Source organism: Octopus sinensis, linkage group LG1, assembly GCF_006345805.1.
Source record: "Octopus sinensis linkage group LG1, ASM634580v1, whole genome shotgun sequence".
Classification (NCBI taxonomy): Eukaryota; Metazoa; Mollusca; class Cephalopoda; order Octopoda; family Octopodidae; genus Octopus; species Octopus sinensis.
The window spans coordinates 67,262,550-67,285,276 of record NC_042997.1 but is presented as its reverse complement, the minus strand read 5'-3'; the positions used below and the strand labels follow the sequence as shown (position 1 = coordinate 67,285,276).

The following is a 22,727-nucleotide window of genomic DNA, read 5'->3' as shown; positions in this document are numbered from 1 at the left end:
TTTGTTGTAAAACAGGAGTTCCAACCACTGGGCAGCAAACCAGTATCTGGTTGTGGATTATTTGGAATTGGGGACCACAGAAAAAAAAATTTTTAAATTGTATTTCCAAGTTTTTGATTATGGCAGTCTACAGGGTATGTTTACAATTATATTTTACTTGTTTCAGTCACTTGTTTGTGACCATGCTGGGGTGCTGCCTTGAAGGCTTTTAGTCAAATAAATTGACCCCAAGCCTTAATTTTTAAAGCTTAGTACTTATTCTGTTGGTTTCTTTAGTCAAACCGCTAAGTTATGGGGGATGTAAATACACCAATACCAGTTGTCAAGCGGTGGTGGGGGACAAACACAGACGTAAACATACATACACATATATACACAGAAAAATATATGACAGGCTTCTTTCAGATTCTGTCTACCAAATCCACTCACAAGGCTTTGGTTGGCCCAAGGTGTCATGCACTGGGAATGAACCCAAAACCATGTGGTTGGGAAGCAAGCTTCATACCACACAGCCATGCATTATAAATATAATATATATATATGTGTTATATTTGTGATAATTAAATCATATATCAAGGCATGAGGTGGCAGAATGCTTAGCAGCATTTCATCCTGCTCTGAGTTCAAATTCTGCCGTGATCAACTTTGTCTTTCATCTTTTCAGGGTTGAACACTGTGGTTGATGTAATTGACTTATCCCTTCCCCTAAAATTGCTGGTCTTGTGATAAAATTTGAAATCAATAATTAAATTATATATTTTGCACTTTATTGTGTTCTGTTATGTCTGGGATCTGCCAATCTGAGGAAAAATTGTCTTGTATAGAAAACCAGTCTGTGATACAAAAAAGATTGGAGACCCCTGATGTAAGAAAGCTACATAAAGAGGCAGACAATACTGAAAAGTTGGTTAAAATACTTTTGGCAAGAAGCATTTTTGGGATTATAAATTATTATTGACATTTACTTTCTTTTTTGTAGTTTGCAATACATCTTAATTGTTATTTTTGTAAAGTAATGTTATTTCTAATCACACATATTATTACAATTATCATCTCGTCTTTCACTCTTCCTTAACCTTTCACACCCAAGTGTCATCTGCATGCAACATAGATACTTTGTTGCTATTTTAGCAATGCAGTGACTCAGTTCCAACATATATCAAGAAACCGGTTCTCTGCTTTACACTCATTTGTCAAATGAAAATTTCAGGATTGTTATAAATGCTGGGCATAGCTGTGTGGTAAGAATCTTGCTTTCCAACCACATGGTTCCGGGTTTAGTCCCACTGTGTGGCACCTTGGGCAAGTGACTTTTACTATAGTCTCGGGAATTCTACAATAGCCAAAGATTTTTGAGTGAATTTGGTATACGGAAACTGAAAGAAGCCCGTCGTATATATGTGTGTGTATATATATACACACGCACACATATATATATATATATATATATGTATATTTGTGTGTATGTGCCTGTGTTTGTCTGTCCCGCCATCACTTGTCAACCAATGATGGCAAAAGAGACTGATAGAATATATACTAGGTTTACAAAGAATAAGCCCTGGTCTCAATTTCTTTGACTAAAGGCACTGCTCCAGCATGGCTGCAGTCAAATGACTGAAACAAATAAAAGAATAAAAGAATACATGCCTGTGTGTGTGTGCCCCACCACCACTTGGCAACTAGTGTTGGTGTGTTTACGTCCCCATAACAGTTCAGCAAAAAGGGCCTGATAGAATAAGTACCAGGCTTAACAAAAGTACTATGGTCCATTCATTTGACTATAAATTCCTTCAAGGTGATGCCCCAGCATGGCCACAGTCTCATGACTGAAACAGGTAAAAGTGATCCATCCATTCATCCATCTTCACTTACTATCCATGGGAGAGACGTTGCAGTAGAGTCCTCAGGTATCTCCAAAGGATCCTATCAGAAGTAACCGTCATTACACTTTTCAACTGAGACTGTGGATATTACCAAATTATCTCCTTGGCCTACCCCTAGGTCTCCTGCTGGTTGGCTTAGCTTGAATGATCTGTCTTTGCAATTCTCTCCTGCAACATTCTAACCATCTGTCTGTATTGTGGGAACCATTACCTCTTAATTCAGTGAAGTAGTGAGCAGACCAGGAGAGATTCCCTGATCTCCAAGCTATGCACCCTGTTGAGTAACATTACTCCAGAGACCCTTTGTGGAACCTCATTGTATTTGCAATCCTCCTCTTTCGGCCATTACAAAACATACATGACCATAAGTGAGGATAAGAACGGAAACCAAACTAAAGATAGTGAATATGTTTTTTTTTATCAATCCTTCTTCTGAGGATCGAATGCTGGAGCTGTCAAATTACTGTGCCTGCATCTGCAATCCTAACATCCAATACAGCCTCCTGCTTTCCATCACTTGTGAATACAGGAATACAGCTCTGAGATAATTAAACATTTCCATCCAGTAAAAAAGTACTTCAACCCTAATCAGTTTCTGATCCTCAAATAAGAGCCACATTGGAATATCTAAGATGGTGCTACTGCTGCACATGCAAACATTCTGAAGGTCAGCCAGCTGATTAGCAAAACATTATTTATCAACTGACTCTTTAACTGCGAATTCAATGACTTCTGCTTTTTCCAACTTGTAAGCTGCATTAGTCATACCTGCTTTAGTCCATGCAGTGCCCTTACACCTTCTTTCTTTCTTTATATTGTTCCCTGCCTTCTAGAAATCACTTCTTCATCCCCAGAACTACAGCCTTATTCCTAGAAGTTCAAGCAGTAGACCAAGTGCATCAGCCTCTCTAGTGTCTTAAGATCTGAAAAGGCCACATCTTTCCTCAAACAATAGACAGGACAAAAAAATATCTGGCCATTTTGAAAACATTGAGTAGCTCTGGCCTAAAAACAGAGATTCTGAAATGCAAGTTCTGAACTGGCCATTTGTGTGAGAACTAACAAGACTTAAAGGCCTTAAAATGTTGTGGAGGGGAAAATCATTTATTGGACAAATAATACTGCTGTTTCTCTGAAGAATGATAGGCACACCGAGCAAATCAGGGCATATACCAGGGGTGGCCAAACTGCAGCTCGCAAGTCACATGCAGCTCTTTGATATTTAATATGCCGCTCATAGAAATAAGTTGGCTCAGCACCTTTTTTCATCACAGTTAATATTAAAGGCAAATAAGAAAAATATGAAGCTTCATAATTATTTACTGGGTATGAATTGTGATCCCATTGGATTAAAATGTAACTTCAGTGTTCATGGTTAGTAAAAATATTTAAGAATTTAAATCCTAATTTTAATGCTAGATCTGAGTGAAGCTTTCTTTACTGCTAAGGGAAGGAATGGTGGGAGGCAGGAGGATTAAAGAAATTTCTGGTCAGCAAGTGTTACAGAAGAATGTCAGAAGCTTAAGTTTCATGGGTAAGGGGATTAAAGGTTTGGGTGTGATGGGGGAGTGAGAGCAGTCACAAGTGGCTAAATGAGTCTAGGCCCAATTGTACTCACATCATGTACATTAATGTAGTGTAACACAAGATGTTGAACTGTGCAGACCTAGTTGGTACACTTTGGATACAAGTTTTGTTTATAAGTGTTTGAAAGTTTTGTGAAGGAAGATGGCCTCCTCAAATTGTAAGAAACGAAAATATGAAGATGAAAACAGAAATTTTAAGCCAGAATGGGAAGAAGATTTTGCATTCACCATTAATGCCTTATCTGCCATATGTCACTCAGTAACTTGAAACACCACTATGAAACAAATCACAAAAACTTTTTGTATGATTATCTAGCTAAATCAGAATTAAGGAAAATCAAGTTAACTGTGTTAAAATCGTCACTAAATAGCCAGCAGACACTGTTGACAACATTCAGTAAGGAAGCTGATACAATGACTGAAGCCAGTTTTGTTATGTCATGGAATATTGCTAGTGCTAAACGCCCATATCCTGATGGTTAAGAAGAATATAGCTGAAGTTGTTGCAGTGTTAGATCCAAATAACATAAGACTTCAGCGACTAATAGCACAAGCACCAGTTTTCTGCCACACTGCAGAGAGACGTATCTCTCAGATCGGTGCTGACATTGCAGGCAAAAATGTGAAATGATTTAAAAAATTCTCTTGCATTCAGCTTAGCTCTTGACGAATCAACAGACATATAAGACAACCCGCAACTGGCAGTACTTATTCGTTATGTTTCCTCTGATGTGAAAGAAGAGATGTTGGACTTTGTGGCATTAAATGAAACAACTCATGGTGTTGACAATAAAAATGTGCTTGACAGAACCTCAACAAATGCTGACATTCCAGTGAATAAACTCGTAAGTGTTGCAACAGATGAAGCACCTGCAAGGGTGGGGAAAAATGTAGGATTAATTGCACTTATGAAAAATGATCCCAACTTTACAGAGTTTCTCCCTGTTCATTGCATTATTCATTGTGAACACCTGGCAGGGAGATACTTCAAGTATGAAAATGTTATGAAATCTGTCCTTGAAATTGTCAATTTCATATGCTTAAATGACAGTTCAGAAATTTTATCGAAGAACTGGAGCTTGAAGATGAACCCAGTGATGTCTCTTTCTACTGCATTGTGAGGTGGCTGTCAACCAGCAATGTCTTGAGTAGGTTTGTTAATTTGTTGGAGCTTTTTATTATTTTTCTTAAAGAAAAAAAAGATCCTATTCTCAGCTGGAAAATGATGAATAGAAGCAAGATCTAATGTTCCTTACTGATATACTGAATCATCTACAAACTCTTAACTTGGCACTCCAGGGCAAGAATAAGATTGTTTCTGATCTCATTCAGGCAATTTTCAGCTTTCAGAATAAAATAAGAGTTTTTGAAAGAGATATATTCTCAAGAAACTTCAGTCACTTCTCCAGTTTCAGTTGGAGAGTAAATACATTCTCTGGTATTGAAATAAAAGACCACAAACGGGAAGAATACAAACATAAATTACAAGGACTACTTGATAATTTCTTAACCAGGTTTGATGATTTGTGGAAGCTGAAGCCCTACTTTGCCTTTCTTGTAAATCTATTTATGGTTGATGTGAGTTTCTCATAAAAATATTCTTTTCTACTCTAGGCACAAGACGTGAAATTTTTGGGGAGGGGGCAAGCTGATTGGATCAACCTCAGTACACAACTGGCACTTAATTTATTGACCCCCGAAAGGATGAAAGGCAAAGTCGAACTCAGTGGAATTTGAACTCAGAACGTAAAGAGAGACAAAATACCACTGGGCATTTCAACCATCGTACTAATGTTTCTGCCAGCTCGCTGTCTTGTTTCTCATAAAAATATTATAAGATGGTAATTTTGTAAGGTGATATCTGATTAAAATATCTCAAATTCTATTGGTTTGCTTTTTTTTTTTTAACATATTTTCCTCCATGTTTTGACCAGATATTTACTAAGACAAATAAATATCATTAAAAATATAATTTTTTTCCTTTTTGGCAGTTTAATTTTATGCTACTGAAATGCAAATTTGTACATTTTTCTTAGACGTTACCGTAGTTCATTACCACATTAAGTATGCTCAATATAGTTAAAACAATCATCAGTCAAGATTTTGAAAACATTTGGTAATATATATGTGTGTATTTTGTGATTACTGAAACTGATACAAATTAACAGTTTAAAAATCTGCATACATGAACAAATATTATTGCTTACATAGATTTCTTAATATTTATATAGAATTTTTGTAACAAAATGAGTAACAAAAACATATGTATAAATTTTGGGTGGAACTGAAGGACAGTTAACCACCCATCTCCTAAACTGACCTTTCCGATTTATTTTTCACTGGATTCCTATGTTTTCGATGACGGAGATACCAAATATGCAAAAAAATTACGTTTGAAAAATTTTAAATTTCCCCCTCTCCCCCTCCATCATTTTTAATTTTTAACTTTCTTCGAAATTCTTTTTCAATCTACGTGAAAAATACGGAGATAAGAATATAGGGGGTGGGGAAAGCAAATTTTAATTTCAAATTTTTAATGAAAAACTCCAAAATTGACCCACACATCGGAATGGGGGTGCGGATCAATTTCGGAGTTTTCATAAAAAATTTGAAATTAAAATTTGCCCCCCCCCCCATATTCTTAATCTTCGTATTTTTCCACGTAGTTTTGAAAAAACAATTTCGAAAAAAAGTTTAAAATAAAAAATGTTGGGGGAAGGGGGGAATTAAAAATTTTGAAAACGTGGTCTTTTGCATATTCGGAATCTCCGTCATCGAAAACATAGGAATCCGGCGAAAAAAAAAATCGGAAAGGTCAGTTTTATGGATGGAGGTGACTGTTCTCCGGCTCCACCAAATTTTGTTCATGTCTGGTGGCTCTCAAACATCTGAACTTTATCGAACGTGGCTCTTACATTAAGCAAGTTTGGCCAACTCTGGCATACACAGATGTAGGTTAGCCTCAGCAACACTGAAAATATATAGTCCTTGTTGTTAATCTACAAGCGTAAACATGAATTGACCCATTCATCTACGCATCAATCGTTCTTCTCATTACTCCTCATAAAATTTACTAGAAGTTCGAACAGCCCTGTTTGTGCGTATCTATCTATCTATCCTTCTGTCTAGTAAGCTATATAATCCAAAGACATTTAAACAGAAGTGGTTTTGAGTTGTATAAACCAGGTGAGAAGATACTGCTGTGGCAGTGAACGAGAAATCGTTGGTAGAAACAATTCTTGTCCATCAAATAAATGTCAGCCAAAATTAATGTGTAAAAACAACCAAAAGAAACTGCAAAGGAATAAAATTGGTTCGGGAGAATATTTAGAAATGGAATCAAACACCAAACACCCTAACCAAAGTAATGGTTGTGTTTAAATACAAGTATTATTTCGAAAGCATTTTCGTGTCATTAATTTTCGTTTAGAGTTCTTTCTCTTGTTCAAATTTGCAATAACCATGTATACGTGCTTAACATCATGCAACAGATTTCATGAATAGTTCGACATTGAATTCTTTCATTGAAAGCAAATCGTGGGTTTAAAGATGTAAAAGAAAATTAAAACTCACGTCAACATGACTAATAGGTTTCTTAGGTGAAAGAGCTGTACTCTCCATAGCTGAAGATATATTTGACTGTCTAATATCTAGTTGACCAGAATGTAGCAAATATTGATTGACTTTCCGTCTTACTACTGATATCACCTGCAAATAAAGACACGTTAAGAATTTGTAAATAACTTCATAAATAGGATGATGATTTCCAGAGAAAAGGACTCATTCGTTAGATATGTAATTTAAATACGATTTAGCGGTCGTAATATATTGACATATTAACAATCAGAACATAATAGTTTAATCTGGACCAAGGGTCTACTCCAGTGACCTTTACATTCTAATAAAATTATTGTTTTAAACACGAATCACATGATTTTATTTGAAAAAATAATTGATAATTTTATAATACTTGCCTCTTCATTGACAAAACAGAGCAGGATAGCCACAAATAAACCCTATTAAAAACAAAATAAAAAGGTATATTTGTTTTTCGTTTTACTGGTATTAAACAGCAAAAATATTAATTTAACCTGTTTTCATTCATGCTTGTAAAGGCAGGTATGTTATGCTTAACACGTATGATCGATAATAATGAGAGGAAAGATTTATCTTCTACAATGTTTATTGATAACACTAAATATTTTTATATACATAACATGCACTGTGTTGTGATGTGTGAATCAAGAACCAATAAGATTATCAAAAGATGAGAGCTGAAATATTTCAAAGCCTCCGGTTACATCAATAATAATCTCATAGAAAATTAGGGGATAAAAATGTTTATATGTGGGCGTAAAGACACATAGCAATAAGGCACATTTATACAGAGTACTGAATACAGTGGTAATTCTAGAATAGGTGCAGGTGTGGCTGTGTGGTAAGAAGTTTGCTTCTCGCGAAGTATGAGCTGTCCTCAGCGGAGGAGGAGCTCGTTAAGGCGGTAAATGTAATGGACAAGCATTTGGAAAGAGTAAAGAGTTTTGCTGAGGCTGCAGAGGTGAAGAAAAGCGAGGTGGACCTAGCCGGACTGAAGGAGCTGTGTAAGATGACACAGAAGGTGGGCGATGATGTAAAGTTATTGCCTCCGAAAGCGTCATGGAAAATATGGTGTACTCAGTGGAGGGTAGGAAGGTGGAGCGGATGGAGTTGGAAAAAGTAGAAAAAGCATTGAAGGGGCTTTCGAAAGAAGTGATATACATAGCGAAAGGAAATGGATATGGGACGGTAGTTGTCCAGTTTAGGACAGCGGAGGAGGCAAAGAGACTGGCGAGTACAACGGTGAGAACAGAGGAAGTAGTACTTCTACCCACGTACCTTGGAAGAAAGACTTCCAAGGTGAGGGTAGAAGGAATCCCACCCGATATAGAAGTGGCTTGGGTTGCGGCAGCCGTCCTCGCTGGTAGTGAGGAAGAGGTGGCTGTCCTCCAAGCCACAGAGACGAAGGAAGGAGGATATAAAGGAAAAACATTGGAAATCATCATACAAGTGGAGTCGAAGCAACTGGAAAATTTGGCGGAGACGGTGACGTTGGGAGAAATAGTATTGAGAGTATTGAGAGACCGATAGAATAAGTACCAGGCTTAAAAAGAAAATAAGTACTGGAGTCTAATAACTGAAACAAGTAAAAGATAAAAGATTATTTCATGGGACTTTTAGAAGTGAAAATTAGCCCCCTAAAGGTCTGTTAATGATCTATAAAACTCATGCCAAAGATGATTAACTGGGGAAAAAATGACTGTAGGCGTTATAATAGAGTTGACGGATATTGGCTAAAATAACTCAGGTCAATCGCTAGTGACAGTTATTTCTGATCAACATTACCAAATATGATAAATGCTATATGCCAACAGTTGTGACTTTCAAACTTAAACATTGCAGGTTCAAATTCAAGGAAGTCAATCACTGCTATCCTCCAGTGTGTTTGTAATAAGACAAACGAATGAAATTAAGGAACCAGGACAAATGCATGTTTATGCTTGTAGTGAATTTAATAACGTACAACAATAGACATGCAATGCGAATTAAATTTTCAAATGTCAGTTAGCTGAGCAAAGAAAGGAAATTGTTCAATCTAGTTCATACAGTTTTGGATTTTTACAAAATTGTTCTAGGGAGGAATTCTGCTTTACGCACGGCATATACTAATTTTTTTTATTTTTTGGAATTTTCAAAAACTTTTTTGCGAATTTTTGTTCTACACACAGAAATTCATACGACCATGCATAAAAAAATTGTTTTAATTTTTCGATTTAAAAAAAAAATCACGGTTTAAAATATGGACAGTTCGAAATTTTGGCTTAAATCCCAGCAAAAGACCATTAAATGTGTTTATGGGGAGAAAGATATTGAAAAATATCAATATGTTAGAGTGACTAACAAACGAGGATGGTATGAAGTGGTCGAGGGATGCGCTAAAAATAGCAACTTAAATTACACCCACAAAAAAAATTGTTTTGGTTTTTGCATAGTCGTATGACTTCCCGCGTGTAGAACACAAATTCGCAAAAATTTTCTGAAAATTCCAAAGTATAAAAAAGTTATGAGGAGTTATAAAGAAGAATTTAGCCTGTTCTAGTACAAAAGAAGAATTTAGCCTGTTCTAGTACAAAATAGTCATTTAAAGTACAGAAAAAATAATATGCACAAGTGTATCACAATATTGTATTATAAAAGAAGAGCGTAAAAGCTTGGTTGAAATATTGTGATAAAGAAGTAAAATAACAAAATAATGAAGACGGAGAGATTCTTACAATGCAAAAAGGGAAAAGGTTTAGAAACATTTATATATTTCAGACACAAAGGCCTATCACCAGAAGCGATCAGAGTAAAGAAAATGGTGGAATTTTGGCTGTCTCCAATAGAGCAGTTTTTTTAGCATGTTCTACCTTCATGTCAATTCCAAGTTCTCCAACAAAGTTTTTAACAGTGTTCCCCCGGTGCCCATACAATTACTAAGATGACAGTAGCTTAGAGCGATTTAAAGTCGCTTTAATAGAGGCTAGGTTATATGTAGTAGAATAAGATAGTTTAATAATCGACTTATTAAAGATATGATAATTTATGCAGTGATCGAAAATTTTCCGTAAGTATTTTAAGCAACTGTGGAACTTTTGCTTTAACATTCAATGAAAATGGAACATTGTACCAAGGAATATTTACTTTTCTGGGGCCTTTTTTTTTTCTAGTACCTACGTTTGGAATAGCAAAAGAATAATTATTTACTTCAGAAAGTGAATTATTAAAAGGCAATTAGCATTTCTAGATTGGGAAGTATCTACTGTAGTAATACTCTTGTGTTTTTCTCTGTCACAACATATGAATTAGAAAGGAAGGGATGATAGATGTATAGAGAAGGAAGAGTGATAGATGAATTAGGAAGGAAGGGGTGATAGATGACTAAGGAAGGAAGGGTGATAGATGAATTAGGAAGGAAGGGGTGATAGATGACTAAGGAAGGGGTAATGTCAAACTGGTAGTGTGAGTATATGTGTGTATATGTAAAAGGCAGGTATGTGAATGTTTGTGTGTGTGTGTGTGTGTGCAATAGAAGTGGGATGGTGAACATTCAACACTGAAAAGAAAAATCAGAGTTTCAGCTCTGTGTGAGTATATGTGTGTATGCGTGTACAAAAGAAGTATGTGAATGTATGTGTGAACCAGCGTTCTTTCAGTAACAAACGATGCGCGATGTCACATCTCAAAAGACAACCACTAGATAACATTGACAAGTGTATTAATTTGATTCACCATTCATATTTATATTTAAAATATTACAATTAGCCATCAATTTTGACGGCATAGGCTCAGCTAGTTATGAATATTGCTATTGATACCAGAAAATACTAAAGTTATTTTTCTTATCTATTTTAGTTTATAAATTAGAATTGTATAACAAATAATTATTTATTATAGATTGCATTGATTATTAATTTGCTTATTATATTCGATACTTTGATAGTATGTTGTAGAATTATAATAATTATTTTTGGTGGTACTTGTATGTTTAGTTGAAGAGTATTTTCTTCTATTCTTAGTGTTTCTATAATTTATTTTCCACAATATATTACAGTTAGGATTGTAAGTGTGATGGTCAGCAATTTGTTTATGAGATACGTTATCCTTTAGTATTTGTCATGGAGAGTGGTGTATTTAGATGCTTAGAGTTTATACTTTTATCAATGACAGCTGTATTAATATGATTAGGGATAGTAAGTTGGTTAAGTAGCATATCAAGTTTAGTAATATCAAAATTATATTCTATTTTCAATCTTATCAACATCATTAACTGGGTTATCATTAAAAATTATTTCAGTTAGAATTTTTGGGATCCTTATTGACATGTTTCTAAGTAAACTATTCACGCAGTATGGGCACCGGAAATCCAGTATCATGTGATTTCATTATACCCGACATCATCAGTAGGAGACGTCCGGTCACTGCATACTAGGCAAATCTCGCTGCTACGATATATAGAAAAATCAGATCTTTTTAACATCTTTTCAGACACTGATATCACAAATAGCCAGTAGACTAAAATCACGTGGTATGGGAGTTCTGGCGCCCATAACAGATTATTCTAATTTATGTTTGAGCTTTTATGCATCAAACGCCTATTTGAAAGGTTCTCTCAAAGTTGATAATGCAGTGTTCGGTATTCTAATAAGACATCCACGTTAAGTTTGTCAAAGATTGCCATTTGGTTCTAATACTGCTTCCGTCGCTAATATACATACATACATACATACATACATACATGTATATTTACATGCATGAGTGTGTGTGTATTTATTTGCTACTTTTAACTTTATTATCTTGCTTCTCACATTACATGTACATCATAGAATTTCTAATTGGTGTTATATAAATGAGAGTTACTGTTTGCTCAACTTGGTTTTTCGTTAGCATCAAATTAACATGATAACCACATCATCGTTTTTCCCCGTGTTACAAACATCAAAGACAAGTTAAACATCTTTAGTTTAAGAATCGCCATCAATGTGGCTCTTCAAATAGGTTTTGCAACAGATATTCTTTCATTTCACTGAAAGCTAAATGAAGCAATTTATGGCTAGTAGGCGGTGAAATAGAAGTGTCGATAGATTTTGGATAGAATGGCATGTAGTGTTTATCGATGTTTTCTGTCTTCTGAGTCGAAATCCTACTGAAGTCAACCTTGCCTTTCATCATTACAAGGATGATAAATAAAATTTAGCAATGAACTACTGGGGGCTATTCTTTTCTCCCTCTCTCTTTGTCTTTCTGGTAAACGGGTCCATTGCGCTTTGGGAAGGGCTTGCGCTTTGGAGAGGGGTTTGACCATTTATAACATTATTTTCTCTAGTAATGGAAAAGGTTTAAACGAGAGGTTAGTAACATCTTCCGACAGAACCCACCTCTTTTTTTTTTACAAAGAATACAACTGATGTGCTACTGAAGCTGTCCAAGGACAGCCCGATATGCTGTACAGCATGAAACTCAGATAAAGAAAATATACAAAGACTATTGTTTATTTGTTATTGTTTTTATTACTCTTTTTTTTTTACAAAGAATACAACTGATGTGCTACTGAAGCTGTCCAAGGACAGCCCGATATGCTGTACAGCATGAAACTCAGATAAAGAAAATATACAAAGACTATTGTTTATTTGTTATTGTTTTTATTACTCTTTTATTTTTACATTCTTTTACCCGTTTCAGTTTGCGAGTTGTGGCCATGTTGGAGCACCGCTATTTAAAAATATCGAACGCTTCACGACTTTGCGTGTCATCCTTGCGCAGAGGCCATGCTACTCATTTCTTTAGTGTTCCAATTTTAGGACATGTAATTAATCGAGCAGATCTCGGATTAATGGCATTCTAGTTATAACCATCCCGTCTTTTTTTTTTTTTAGCATACTTAGGATTACATTATCTAATGCATCTTGTTCCCTTTTAAGACAGTAGCGTACGATTTGAGAACAATTCGGCAATTATTTCGTGCAAATCAAGCAATCACGTAGATTTTAGCTCTCGTTGTTGTTAGCTGTCTGCTTTAATGTTAACATACATATGTATCAACTAAGCATTCGACAAGTGTAATTGATACTGAGTTCTTGTACGCGAATTTTGTCTTGTAGTGCCATGAAATTTTGGCTTGTGTATCCCGTGTAAATTTAGACAAGTTGTGGTGAGCTAATTGCTGATGTTTCTTTGCCAACGCGAAATTTCAGGCCTTGTGCCTATAATAGAAAGGATTATTAACCAACGCGAAGGCGGCGAGTTGGCAGAATCGTTAACGCGCCGGGCAAAATGCTTAGCGGCATTTCGTCCATCCCTATGTTCTAAGTTCAAATTCTGTCGAGGTCGACTTTGCCTTTCATCCCTTCAGGCTTTATGAAATAAGGACCAGTTGAACTCTGGGGTCGATGCAACCCCTCCCCAAAACCTGCTGGCCTTGTGCCAAAATTTGAAACCGATATTATTAACCAGCGCTATTCTTTACCTTCTGGGTTCAAATCTCGCGTTAACTTTACTTTCAACCTCTCGGAGTTAAAAAACAAAATGCCTGTCAAGCAATACCAACAACCGAACAAGCACACACAAAAAAACTCTACTTCGCAACGTTACTGGTATAAATACAAATGAGTTGGTGGAATATATAACAAAAAGGAAAAATACAAATAAAACGAGAGGGCTCAAGGAAGTTTTGCCCTAAAATACCAGCATACTCCTACTGAAAGCGTTATCAGAAGTATACACGACCCTTAAACATTTTTCAAGAGACGTGGAAATTTTCTGTAACAGAGTAGACAACAACGTTCTAGGAGTGGCTTTTCAAGGTCATTCTAATCAAGAAAATTCGAGTATCCCCTCTTCGAGACCAAAATATACGACTTCTCGTACGTTTTCTCTGCTCAACAAAGGCCATACTAAATGGGTTCTCTAAATGCGCCTGGCTTGGAATCAGATTAGAAAAGGCATCGTGACTGACGTGTTAGCAGTGAAATCGGTGCACGATCATTTCTTCAATGCTAAATACGAAAGCTGTCTTGTTAGAAGGCGTGTGTTGTTGCACATAAAGACATGAAACAGATTCGATGTGTCGAGATGTCAGAGACACGATGTGGTAACAAAGTTATAGTTAGTCTTTGACAGTTTTGCGAAGTAAGTCGCTAATGAAGTTATCAACACTTTAATGACTAGACTGACTGTGAAATGCCTCTGATGCAGTAAGTAACAACAACACTTGTATCCGTGCGTGAACAACTTCGTATCTAAGGCTTTATTCAGATGCATAACAAACTAATTCACACAGTGAGTACACAATGTTCAATAAAGTTATCTGGGATTGAAGTAAAAGGTTCTGAACATCTTACCATATTCCACGATGACAGTGAGAAAATAGGAGGAATTCAAACTATAAAAATTATTTTCAAATAGGTACTAGGCGTAGGATACCATAGCGAGTTGCTGGTAGGAATGAATATCGAATCCGTGTACCTAGCTCTCTTTCTGATGTTGACCTCGTCGCAAGAGAGGAATTCATTTGGAATTCGCTCTTAAGTAGGCGATATTGCTTCTAACGCCTTCCTGTGTGTGGTTTAGCAGTTACGCCCTGTATGCTAGCAAAGGGGGAGCTAGCCAATGTTTGCATTGAATGTTCTAGAACATTCGACAGGGGAGATAACTGTAGCTGACTCCCAACGAATATTTTGCGGACTACAAACCTGTTTCAAAAAGTGTTGCCTACATTACCCTCCTGCGGGCCGAAAGGAATAAAAAGGTCAAGCAGGCAAAGAGTTAAACTGTAGGCAATGTGGTTGCCCGTGTTACACAAGGAAGAACAGAGACACGAAGAGCGTGGAAAAGGGATAAATCATGGAAGATGGCAATATGTAAACAATGCATGCAAACCCAAGATTATGCGTATAAAATAACAGAAACATGTAAAAGCAAACGCATAAAACATACGAAATACTTGTAATAAAATATGCAAAGAGAAAATGCAGCAAAACAGTTTGTTAAACTGTACAGTTTGTTAAACTGTACAGTTTGTTCAAAACAGGTGGTGCATCGACAGACACAGTTTATGTAAATTCGAAAAGGTGATTAAATATAGATAGTTTTGGACAGTTTATGTGGGCAAGTTACTGTTCTACCACATCGTGTGACATAAGGTGGAGTGGAATGTGATGTTTGCGAATGTTGTTTGCAAGCATGTAAAGATGTTTGGGGCTGATGTGAAGTTGTTGTTGAGTGTGACAGGTGTGTCAGGTAGTAGAACTAATACTTTCAGAGGAAGCCTTCTTTACTCTGTCAATAGATACAGTCTCTTTCCGACCGTTAATGTCCACGGTGAAAAGTTTTGGTGTGTTTGAAAGCACACGGAAAGGGCCTGAGTAGGGCGGTGTAAAGGGTCCTTTCACAGCATCTTTTCGCAAAAAAAACGTGTCCATGCCATGTAGAGATATCCGCTAGAACAGCAGAATAAATAGACTGGTCACGTGGTGCCATGGGTGGCAGAAACGAGAAGTAAGAACAAAGTCTGGTGATGTACAATGCAGGATTCGGATGCAGTGAGTCGACTGGTGCCAACGTTTGATCAGAAAGCACCAAAGTTGTTCGGCTGAGGAGTAGCCCAAATCCGCCTTAACAACAGACCGGCAACTTAGGAGAACGATAGGGAGAAATTAGGTCCATCGTTGTGGATTTGGAGTAACGCGAAGTGCAGCCTTTATTTGCCTATGCAATCTTTCCCCCATCCCATTCGAGGCATAGTGGTAATTATTGTATGAATGCATTGTACACCCAGTAGTTATGACAGTTCGCAGTAAAGGGAGGCTTCGAAATGGTATCCACGATCAGTGGTGATCCTGGAGGGGAAGCCATAGCGAGCAAGCCGACCTGAGATGCGATCTCTAGCCACAGACTCGGCAGTAATATCTACCAGAGGCATGGCCTCTGCCCATCGGGAGAACCGATCGATACAGGTCAAAATGTACGTGAAACCGGAACTGATTGGCCAAGGACCAACGAGATCAATATGGACGTGTCGGAAGCGAGTGTCCGGCGGACTGAATTATCCCAATGGAGCACGGACGTGCCTATGCACCTTGGAACGCTGACACTGCAAGCAAGAACGCACCCAAGCGGTGATTGTACGACGCATATCAGGCCAGAAGAATCGGGCCGTGATAAGCTTCACCGTGCCAGCAATGCCTGGATGTGACAACGAATGCAGAACATCGAAGATGGTGCGACGATGATGATCAGAAACGAGCGGTCTGGGTGAACCAGTGGAAAATCTGCAGAGGATGTTCTCCTCAGCCGACGGAAGTGGAAGGTACTCAAACTTGCAGCAGGAAAACTTAGCAGAAGAAATATCGAGCGAATTCAAGAAAGGCTGGTCTGAAGCAATGGTAACCAGATGAATTGTTGCAGGAGACGAAAAGGAACACAGAGGAAGCCAAGACAAAACATCAGCAGGTATATTGGTATGTCATTGGTGAAGTGAGAAATGAAGTCCAAGTGTCTGTATGCCCTCGGTGAGTAATTCTCCGACTTAGATTGTAGAGCGAACGGGAGCGATTTATGGTCCGTGAATATCGTGAACTCTCGACTTTCACGTCCGTGAATATCGTGAACTCCTTGCCTCACAGCAAGATAAACAGCTAACAACTCTCTATCGAAAGTGCTATACTGTTGTTCGGCTAGTTTCAGTTGGATGGGAAAAACACTAGTGGCTGAGTCTGGTTGTTGATCGTCTGTTGCAATACAGCGCGAACGGCACATTTTGAGAGGCATCAACAGTTAAATATAGTTCTGCGTTCGCTATAGGATGAGCGAGCAAAGAAACTTGAACAAGATGAGATTTGACGGAATTCAAAAGACTGCAAAGCGCCAGAAGAAAGAGAAATAGGAGAATCTTTCTTTTTCTTGTCCTTCAAAATCTGAGTGAAGGGAAACAACTTGTCCGCACAGTTAGGAATGAAGCAACGACAGGAGTTGATCAACCCTAGGAAATGACGTAACTGTTTCAATGAGGCTGGGGTGAAAGTTGCTGAATCGCTTCTACCTTCGTCGGCAGAGGCCGAATTCCTTTGTCATAAGATGTCCTAGGAACTCCAAAGAAGTTGTACCAAAAACACACTTTGCAGGGTTGACCTTGATATTGTACGACCAGAGACGCTGGAACAACTGAGATAGGTGTTGATAATGATGTTCAACTGTGTCATTGGCTATGAGGATGTCGTCCACGTAAGCAAAAACGAAACCTATCCTACGAACGACTTCATCAATAAACCGCTGGAAAGTGCTGGCGGCATTGCGCAGTCCAAATGGCATGGATAAGAACTCGAACGAGCCAAATGGAGTGGCCACGGCTGTTCTCGGGTCTGCCAGGTCCACTGGTATTTAGAGTATGCACACACCACTGGGTCAATCTTGGAAAAAAAATGGTGCATCCATGTAAAGCAGATGAAAAATCCTGAAGATGAGGTAAAAGATATCTATCAGGGGTAGTGACAGCATTGCGGCGTCTGAAATCACCAACCGGTCGAACGTCTGCAGTACATTTTTTGTCATGTGTAAAGGAGACACCCATGAGTTCGTGGATGGTTGAATAAGTCCAAGCTGGAGCCTATGTTCAAATTCAGTTCGATCAGCATTAAGCTTGTCCGGTGCCAACCGCCGAGGACGGGAAAAACATGAGGTCCCTTCGTGGAGATGAAATGTCTCGTTGAGTGAACAAGCTCGGTTGGTTTAAACGACCAGTCAGTAAGCTCTGGAAAAGAAGCAAGCAATGCGTGATACGGGCCCCCTGAAACGGCAACGAAGAAAGAGGGACTTACAGGAGCGACAGTAGAATTCTTCGTAAGAGTTGATAAGGAGGTGGCATCGTCGAGAAGCCACTGTCTTCTCACATCAACCAATAATGAGTCATGGTATGGAAAATCTGCACTCAATATTGGATAAGGCAGATCCGCGATAACGAAAATTCAGTTAAAATATATGCCTGCTTTACCATATTCGATTTTAACTCCCTATATATAAAAGTTATCATCATCATCATTATTATTATTAAGGCGGCGAGCTGGCAGAATCGTTAGCACGCCGGGCGAAATAATTAGCAGTATTTCGTCTGCCGCTATGTTCTGAGTTCAAATTCCGCCTAGGTAGACTTTACCTTTTATCCATTCGAGGTTGCTAAATTAAGTACCAGTTGCGTACTGGGGTCGATCTAATCGACTGGCCTCCTCCCCCAAAATTTCGGGCCTTGTAGAAAAGATTATTATTATCTGGGCGGCGAGCTGATATAATCATTAGTGTGTGGGACAAAATTCTTAGCAGCATTTCTTCCGGCTCTTTATATTCTGAGTTCAAATCTAGTCGAGGTCACCTTTAACTTCCATTCTTCTGCGGGTCTAAAAATAGCACTCTCCCCTCAAAATTTCAAGTCTTGTGCTTATAGTTGAAAAAAAAAAAAAAAATGATTATTATTTGGGCGGCGAGCTGGCAGAATCGTTAGCACGCCGGGCGAAATGCGTAGCCGTATTTCGTCTGCCGTTACGTTCTGAGTTCAAATTCTGCCGAGGTCGACTTTGCCTTTCATCCTTTCGGGGTCGATTAAATAAGTACCAGTTACGCACTGGGGTCGATATAATCGACTTAATCCGTTTGTCTGTCCTTGTTCGTCCCCTCTGTGTTTAGCCCCTTGTAGGTAGTAAAGAAATAGGTATTTCTTCCGGCTCTTTAAGTTCTGAGTTCAAATCCTGCTCAGGTCAACTTTGCCTTCCATACTTTTGGGTTGATAACACAGTACCAGTCAAATAACGAGGTCTATGTAATCGACTCGCCCACCTCTTAAAATTGCTGGCCTTATGCCAAAATTTAAAACAATTATTAAATGCTTCGAGTAGGCAGACAAAATGAGTACTGTTCACTTTGAGATACTATTGGAGATAGTCCACTTTTGGTTCACCTATGAGACGACTGTTGATTTTAAAATTCTCAAGAACATAGTGCATTTTATTTTGCATCCCCTTGAAGTCAGCACTGTTTATTTTAATATCACCGGCGTCTTAATATCACTGTGCTGTCACATTTAATATTTCCCAAAAGATAGTACTCTTCTCTTTGAGTTTATCAAGAAAAGAGTATTGTTCGACTTGAGATCCTCAAAAAGACAATTGTCTCTTCTGAGATTTCCCAATGAGACGATAATGTTCTTTTGAAAAATTGGTTTCGTATCAAAGCAAGAAAGTAAGATAAATGAAATATAAAGAATTGTGTCATGAAGTAAAAAAAAAGTACTTGCCTGGAAGGAAATGAGAATGGCTGAAAAGATACTGTAAATGTATTCCATTTGAGAGCCCTTTGCCGTATGTAAGGGCATAATCAAAAAATGTAGTCCAAGCAGGGGTATTAAGAATAGGATGGCACGTATACTGCGCCTGCAGAGAAATAAACTTTTGTTAGTTTTTTTCCATCAAAGAAACAGTTTACATATCATAATGAAAAACAACGGAGACATACAATAATGAGGGCTTCTCTATATGGTTGTTCGATCGACTAGAAACGGCAACTAAATCTCTCTAAAATCACACCATACAGCTTTAAAAAAGAAAAGATACATTCGATAACAGAATGGTTATCGCGCCGGGAAAAATGCTTAGCGGCATTTCTTCTGACTTTATGTTTTGAATTCCAATGCCGCCAAGTTCGACTTTACCTTTCATTCTTTCGTAGTCGATAAAATAAGTATCAGTTGAATACTGGGGTCGATGCAATCGATTTACCTGCTTCCCCCGAAACTGCTGATCTTGTGCCAAAATTTGAAATCGATAATTTGAAATATCTTCGATAAATACTATGCCTAAAAAAGGTGAAATCGCTCTTAGTTACATGTTTGTTCGATTAAGGCTGATGAGACGCTAAGCAACAACTATAATGTCAAAGACAATGTTATGTTAGGGTTTAGACGTATAATTTATACTGAATACAGTATGTAAGGTTTCAGCTTAGTACTAGAGTTTCCTATTTGCGTTTCGTGTCGGGGTAAGCTGTAAGCTGGAAGCCTTTGGTGATTTTCAAAGTAGTACACGTTTCAAGTGGAGCATACAAGTGCTATTAGTTGAAAGCTCCGCATACCGGATACAAGCAGCCTTATGGGGTTACCGGCAGACAATGCGCACTGTTTCGGAGCCGTCCTCTCGACGACGTTATTGGTTACCGGCCACCCTCACTGAGATGAGGCCCTACTTGCTTGATCAACTGGTTCCTTGGCTTCGCTCAATATTCGTCCAGCTATTGCTCATAATCTCTCAACCATATCCAGTGGCTTGTCTTCTCCACTGTAGCTTGGATACCGCTCATGATGGTATTTGCTTTATATTGAGTTAGGCTTAATGACACAACAATCACCGCATAGTGCCTTCAAGGAATCTTTTCCATTCCACTTCGATTGAATAATGTTTCGCTTACAAGCCAGTGTCTTCCCTTTGGCCGAGACATCCATACCATACAATCTTTCGAGTCTGAGCGGCGTCCATTTAATCTTCATGGGAAACCGTCAGCTCGATTAGATTTGTCATTTTCTTTTCCTCACACCTGATGACAATATTAAGTTTCTTCTTAAGGAACGTCACGCACTGACAGTAACGTTAATTACTACGTTAGCAGAGAATATTTTAAATGTCTAACAATGTAATATCAATATTTTCAGTTGTGTGAACTATCATAACATTATCTAGAGTATCTATCGTCCTTACAGCTGAAATGTTGAAAGGACAACGAGTGAAGACAATATATATATATATATATATATATATATATATATTATATATATATATATATATATATATATATATATATATATATATATATATACATACGATGTGTATAGAGTTGGAGGTCAGGAGGGGCGCGGCACACACTCTGTCTACGTCACTGCTGAACAATCAATTTCGCCCATAATTATCGAAAGTGAGTGGGTGAGAATGAGTGAGTGAGTGAGTGTGTGTGTGTGTGGGGGTGTGTGTGTGTGTGATCTGGTGATCTCGGCGCTGGGGGTAGTGGGGATTTATCTCCCCGCTAGAGATATGAACAGGAGTGCACTTTGCATCAAAAGCCAATATGAGAGTTTCTCTCGTGGAATCTTCGTGGATATTGATACAAAGGAAAGAGAATCGTCGTCCAGCAGATTGTTTCTCTTGAATATGATATGCTGTTGAAATCTCACGTTTCAGTTAAGTAGATTTAGACGATACATGAACGACTTGGCGTATCAATATAACATTTCAATTGCAAATAACAATATTGTATCTTCACTGTGCATATTTCTTGAATAATTACAATTAAACAGAAATAATTACCGGCACCACTGCCGTCGGCGACGACAACGACGGCAACAACAACGACGAGGTAACGTGAGAGTATCAACGTGGTCACGTAATCTGCAAGACATAGCAGCAAAATTTTCCTCAAATTACATCCTGCCACCTTAAAAAAGACATGCTAGATATTGTAATCCTGAAGAGAAAATGAGATGGTCTTATCTGGAGTGCTTTGATTTCTCCATCAGGGCTGACTTTGTTGACCAACAACAATAAATAATCGAACAAGAACATGAACAACAAAATGATGAAAGAAGCGAGATAAAAATATCATACCTCATTTGGTGATAACGATCTGTGTTTGTTGCTCGCAATTTTGAAATAAGCACTCTTAATATATTGATGCTGAGGATAAAACTACACTGAAAATCAAGAAGATAAAAATAAAGTCATTAGACAGAAAGTGTCAAGCGTCAAATTAAACGCATCCAGAAACAATGTGATGTATTAAAAACGAATAGTTGAAAAAAATATATTGATTTTTCAATATTCTTTTGTTTTTCCGTACATCAGATCAATAAGTTAAACTGCAATGAAGAAAGCTATAAATTAAAATGATAAATGATATAGTAGTTATAAAGTCTTCTATAATTCATGGGTAGCCGGCTTCCCAACAGTAGTTCTATAACACAACATTCTTTTCCCCACATCGATACATTCTACAGTAAAGATCACTTCTCAATGAGAAACTACATGCTATGAGACTGATGTATCCGACAGTGCTCACAAGAAACCGAGGGTTCTGTGACCTACTGCTTCTGAAAGGTTAATATATGAAGAGTTTGAAAGCAAGTTATGTAAAGTGCTATATAAAATAGTAGGAAAAAGTATACCTAAAGTCAAAAAGAACCAATTAAGAGCCTGGGACGCGGGCATGCTCTGGAACATTGTCAGATAAAAGTCGTAGGATGCAGAATATGAAGCAAGCTGAGGATGGACTTGTAGGCGCATTACCCACCCCCTTGACAGCGGGTAAACAAGCTGGCTATACAGAGATAGAGGGCGTAACACAACATAAAGGTTCAGACACGTGACCTCATCTCTTCCTTCTTCTGCACTGGGACCTCGAACTCTAAAGATGTGATCTAGCCTCTCTTTCAACACTCACCAGCTAGCAGATAGGAGCATAGCACAGAAGACTATGACTTTTATACACCAACCATTCTATTTATCATTCCATTGTGTATATACGTGTGGCCACAATAAACGTGTCTAAGTTGTAACCTCGCTTGTATATGTTTTTCATCTGGGTTTACTACCAGCGAAATTACAGCCTTTTGAGGATCATATTAGGTGGTTCATAACAACCTGCTCCATCTAAAGAC

The 22,727-nt window shown here is 37.8% G+C and overlaps 1 protein-coding gene and 1 non-coding gene across 2 annotated transcripts in view; both read right to left on the bottom strand.

Annotated features, from left to right (window-relative positions):
- The window catches only part of LOC115218942 (calcitonin receptor-like), a 227,046-nt gene that overhangs the window by 5,715 nt on the left and 198,604 nt on the right, over positions 1-22,727 (bottom strand). The window contains exons 9-12 of the mRNA XM_029788967.2: positions 21,679-21,764; positions 19,326-19,461; positions 7,444-7,485; positions 7,043-7,177 (exon numbers count right to left, since the gene is read on the bottom strand). Coding sequence (XP_029644827.1) covers positions 7,043-7,177; positions 7,444-7,485; positions 19,326-19,461; positions 21,679-21,764 — 399 coding nt within the window. The remainder of the gene's footprint in view (positions 1-7,042; positions 7,178-7,443; positions 7,486-19,325; positions 19,462-21,678; positions 21,765-22,727) is intronic.
- LOC115220562 lies at positions 12,764-12,872 on the bottom strand. The gene has a single exon (XR_003882552.1). It is a non-coding gene; the product is annotated as a U6 spliceosomal RNA (small nuclear RNA).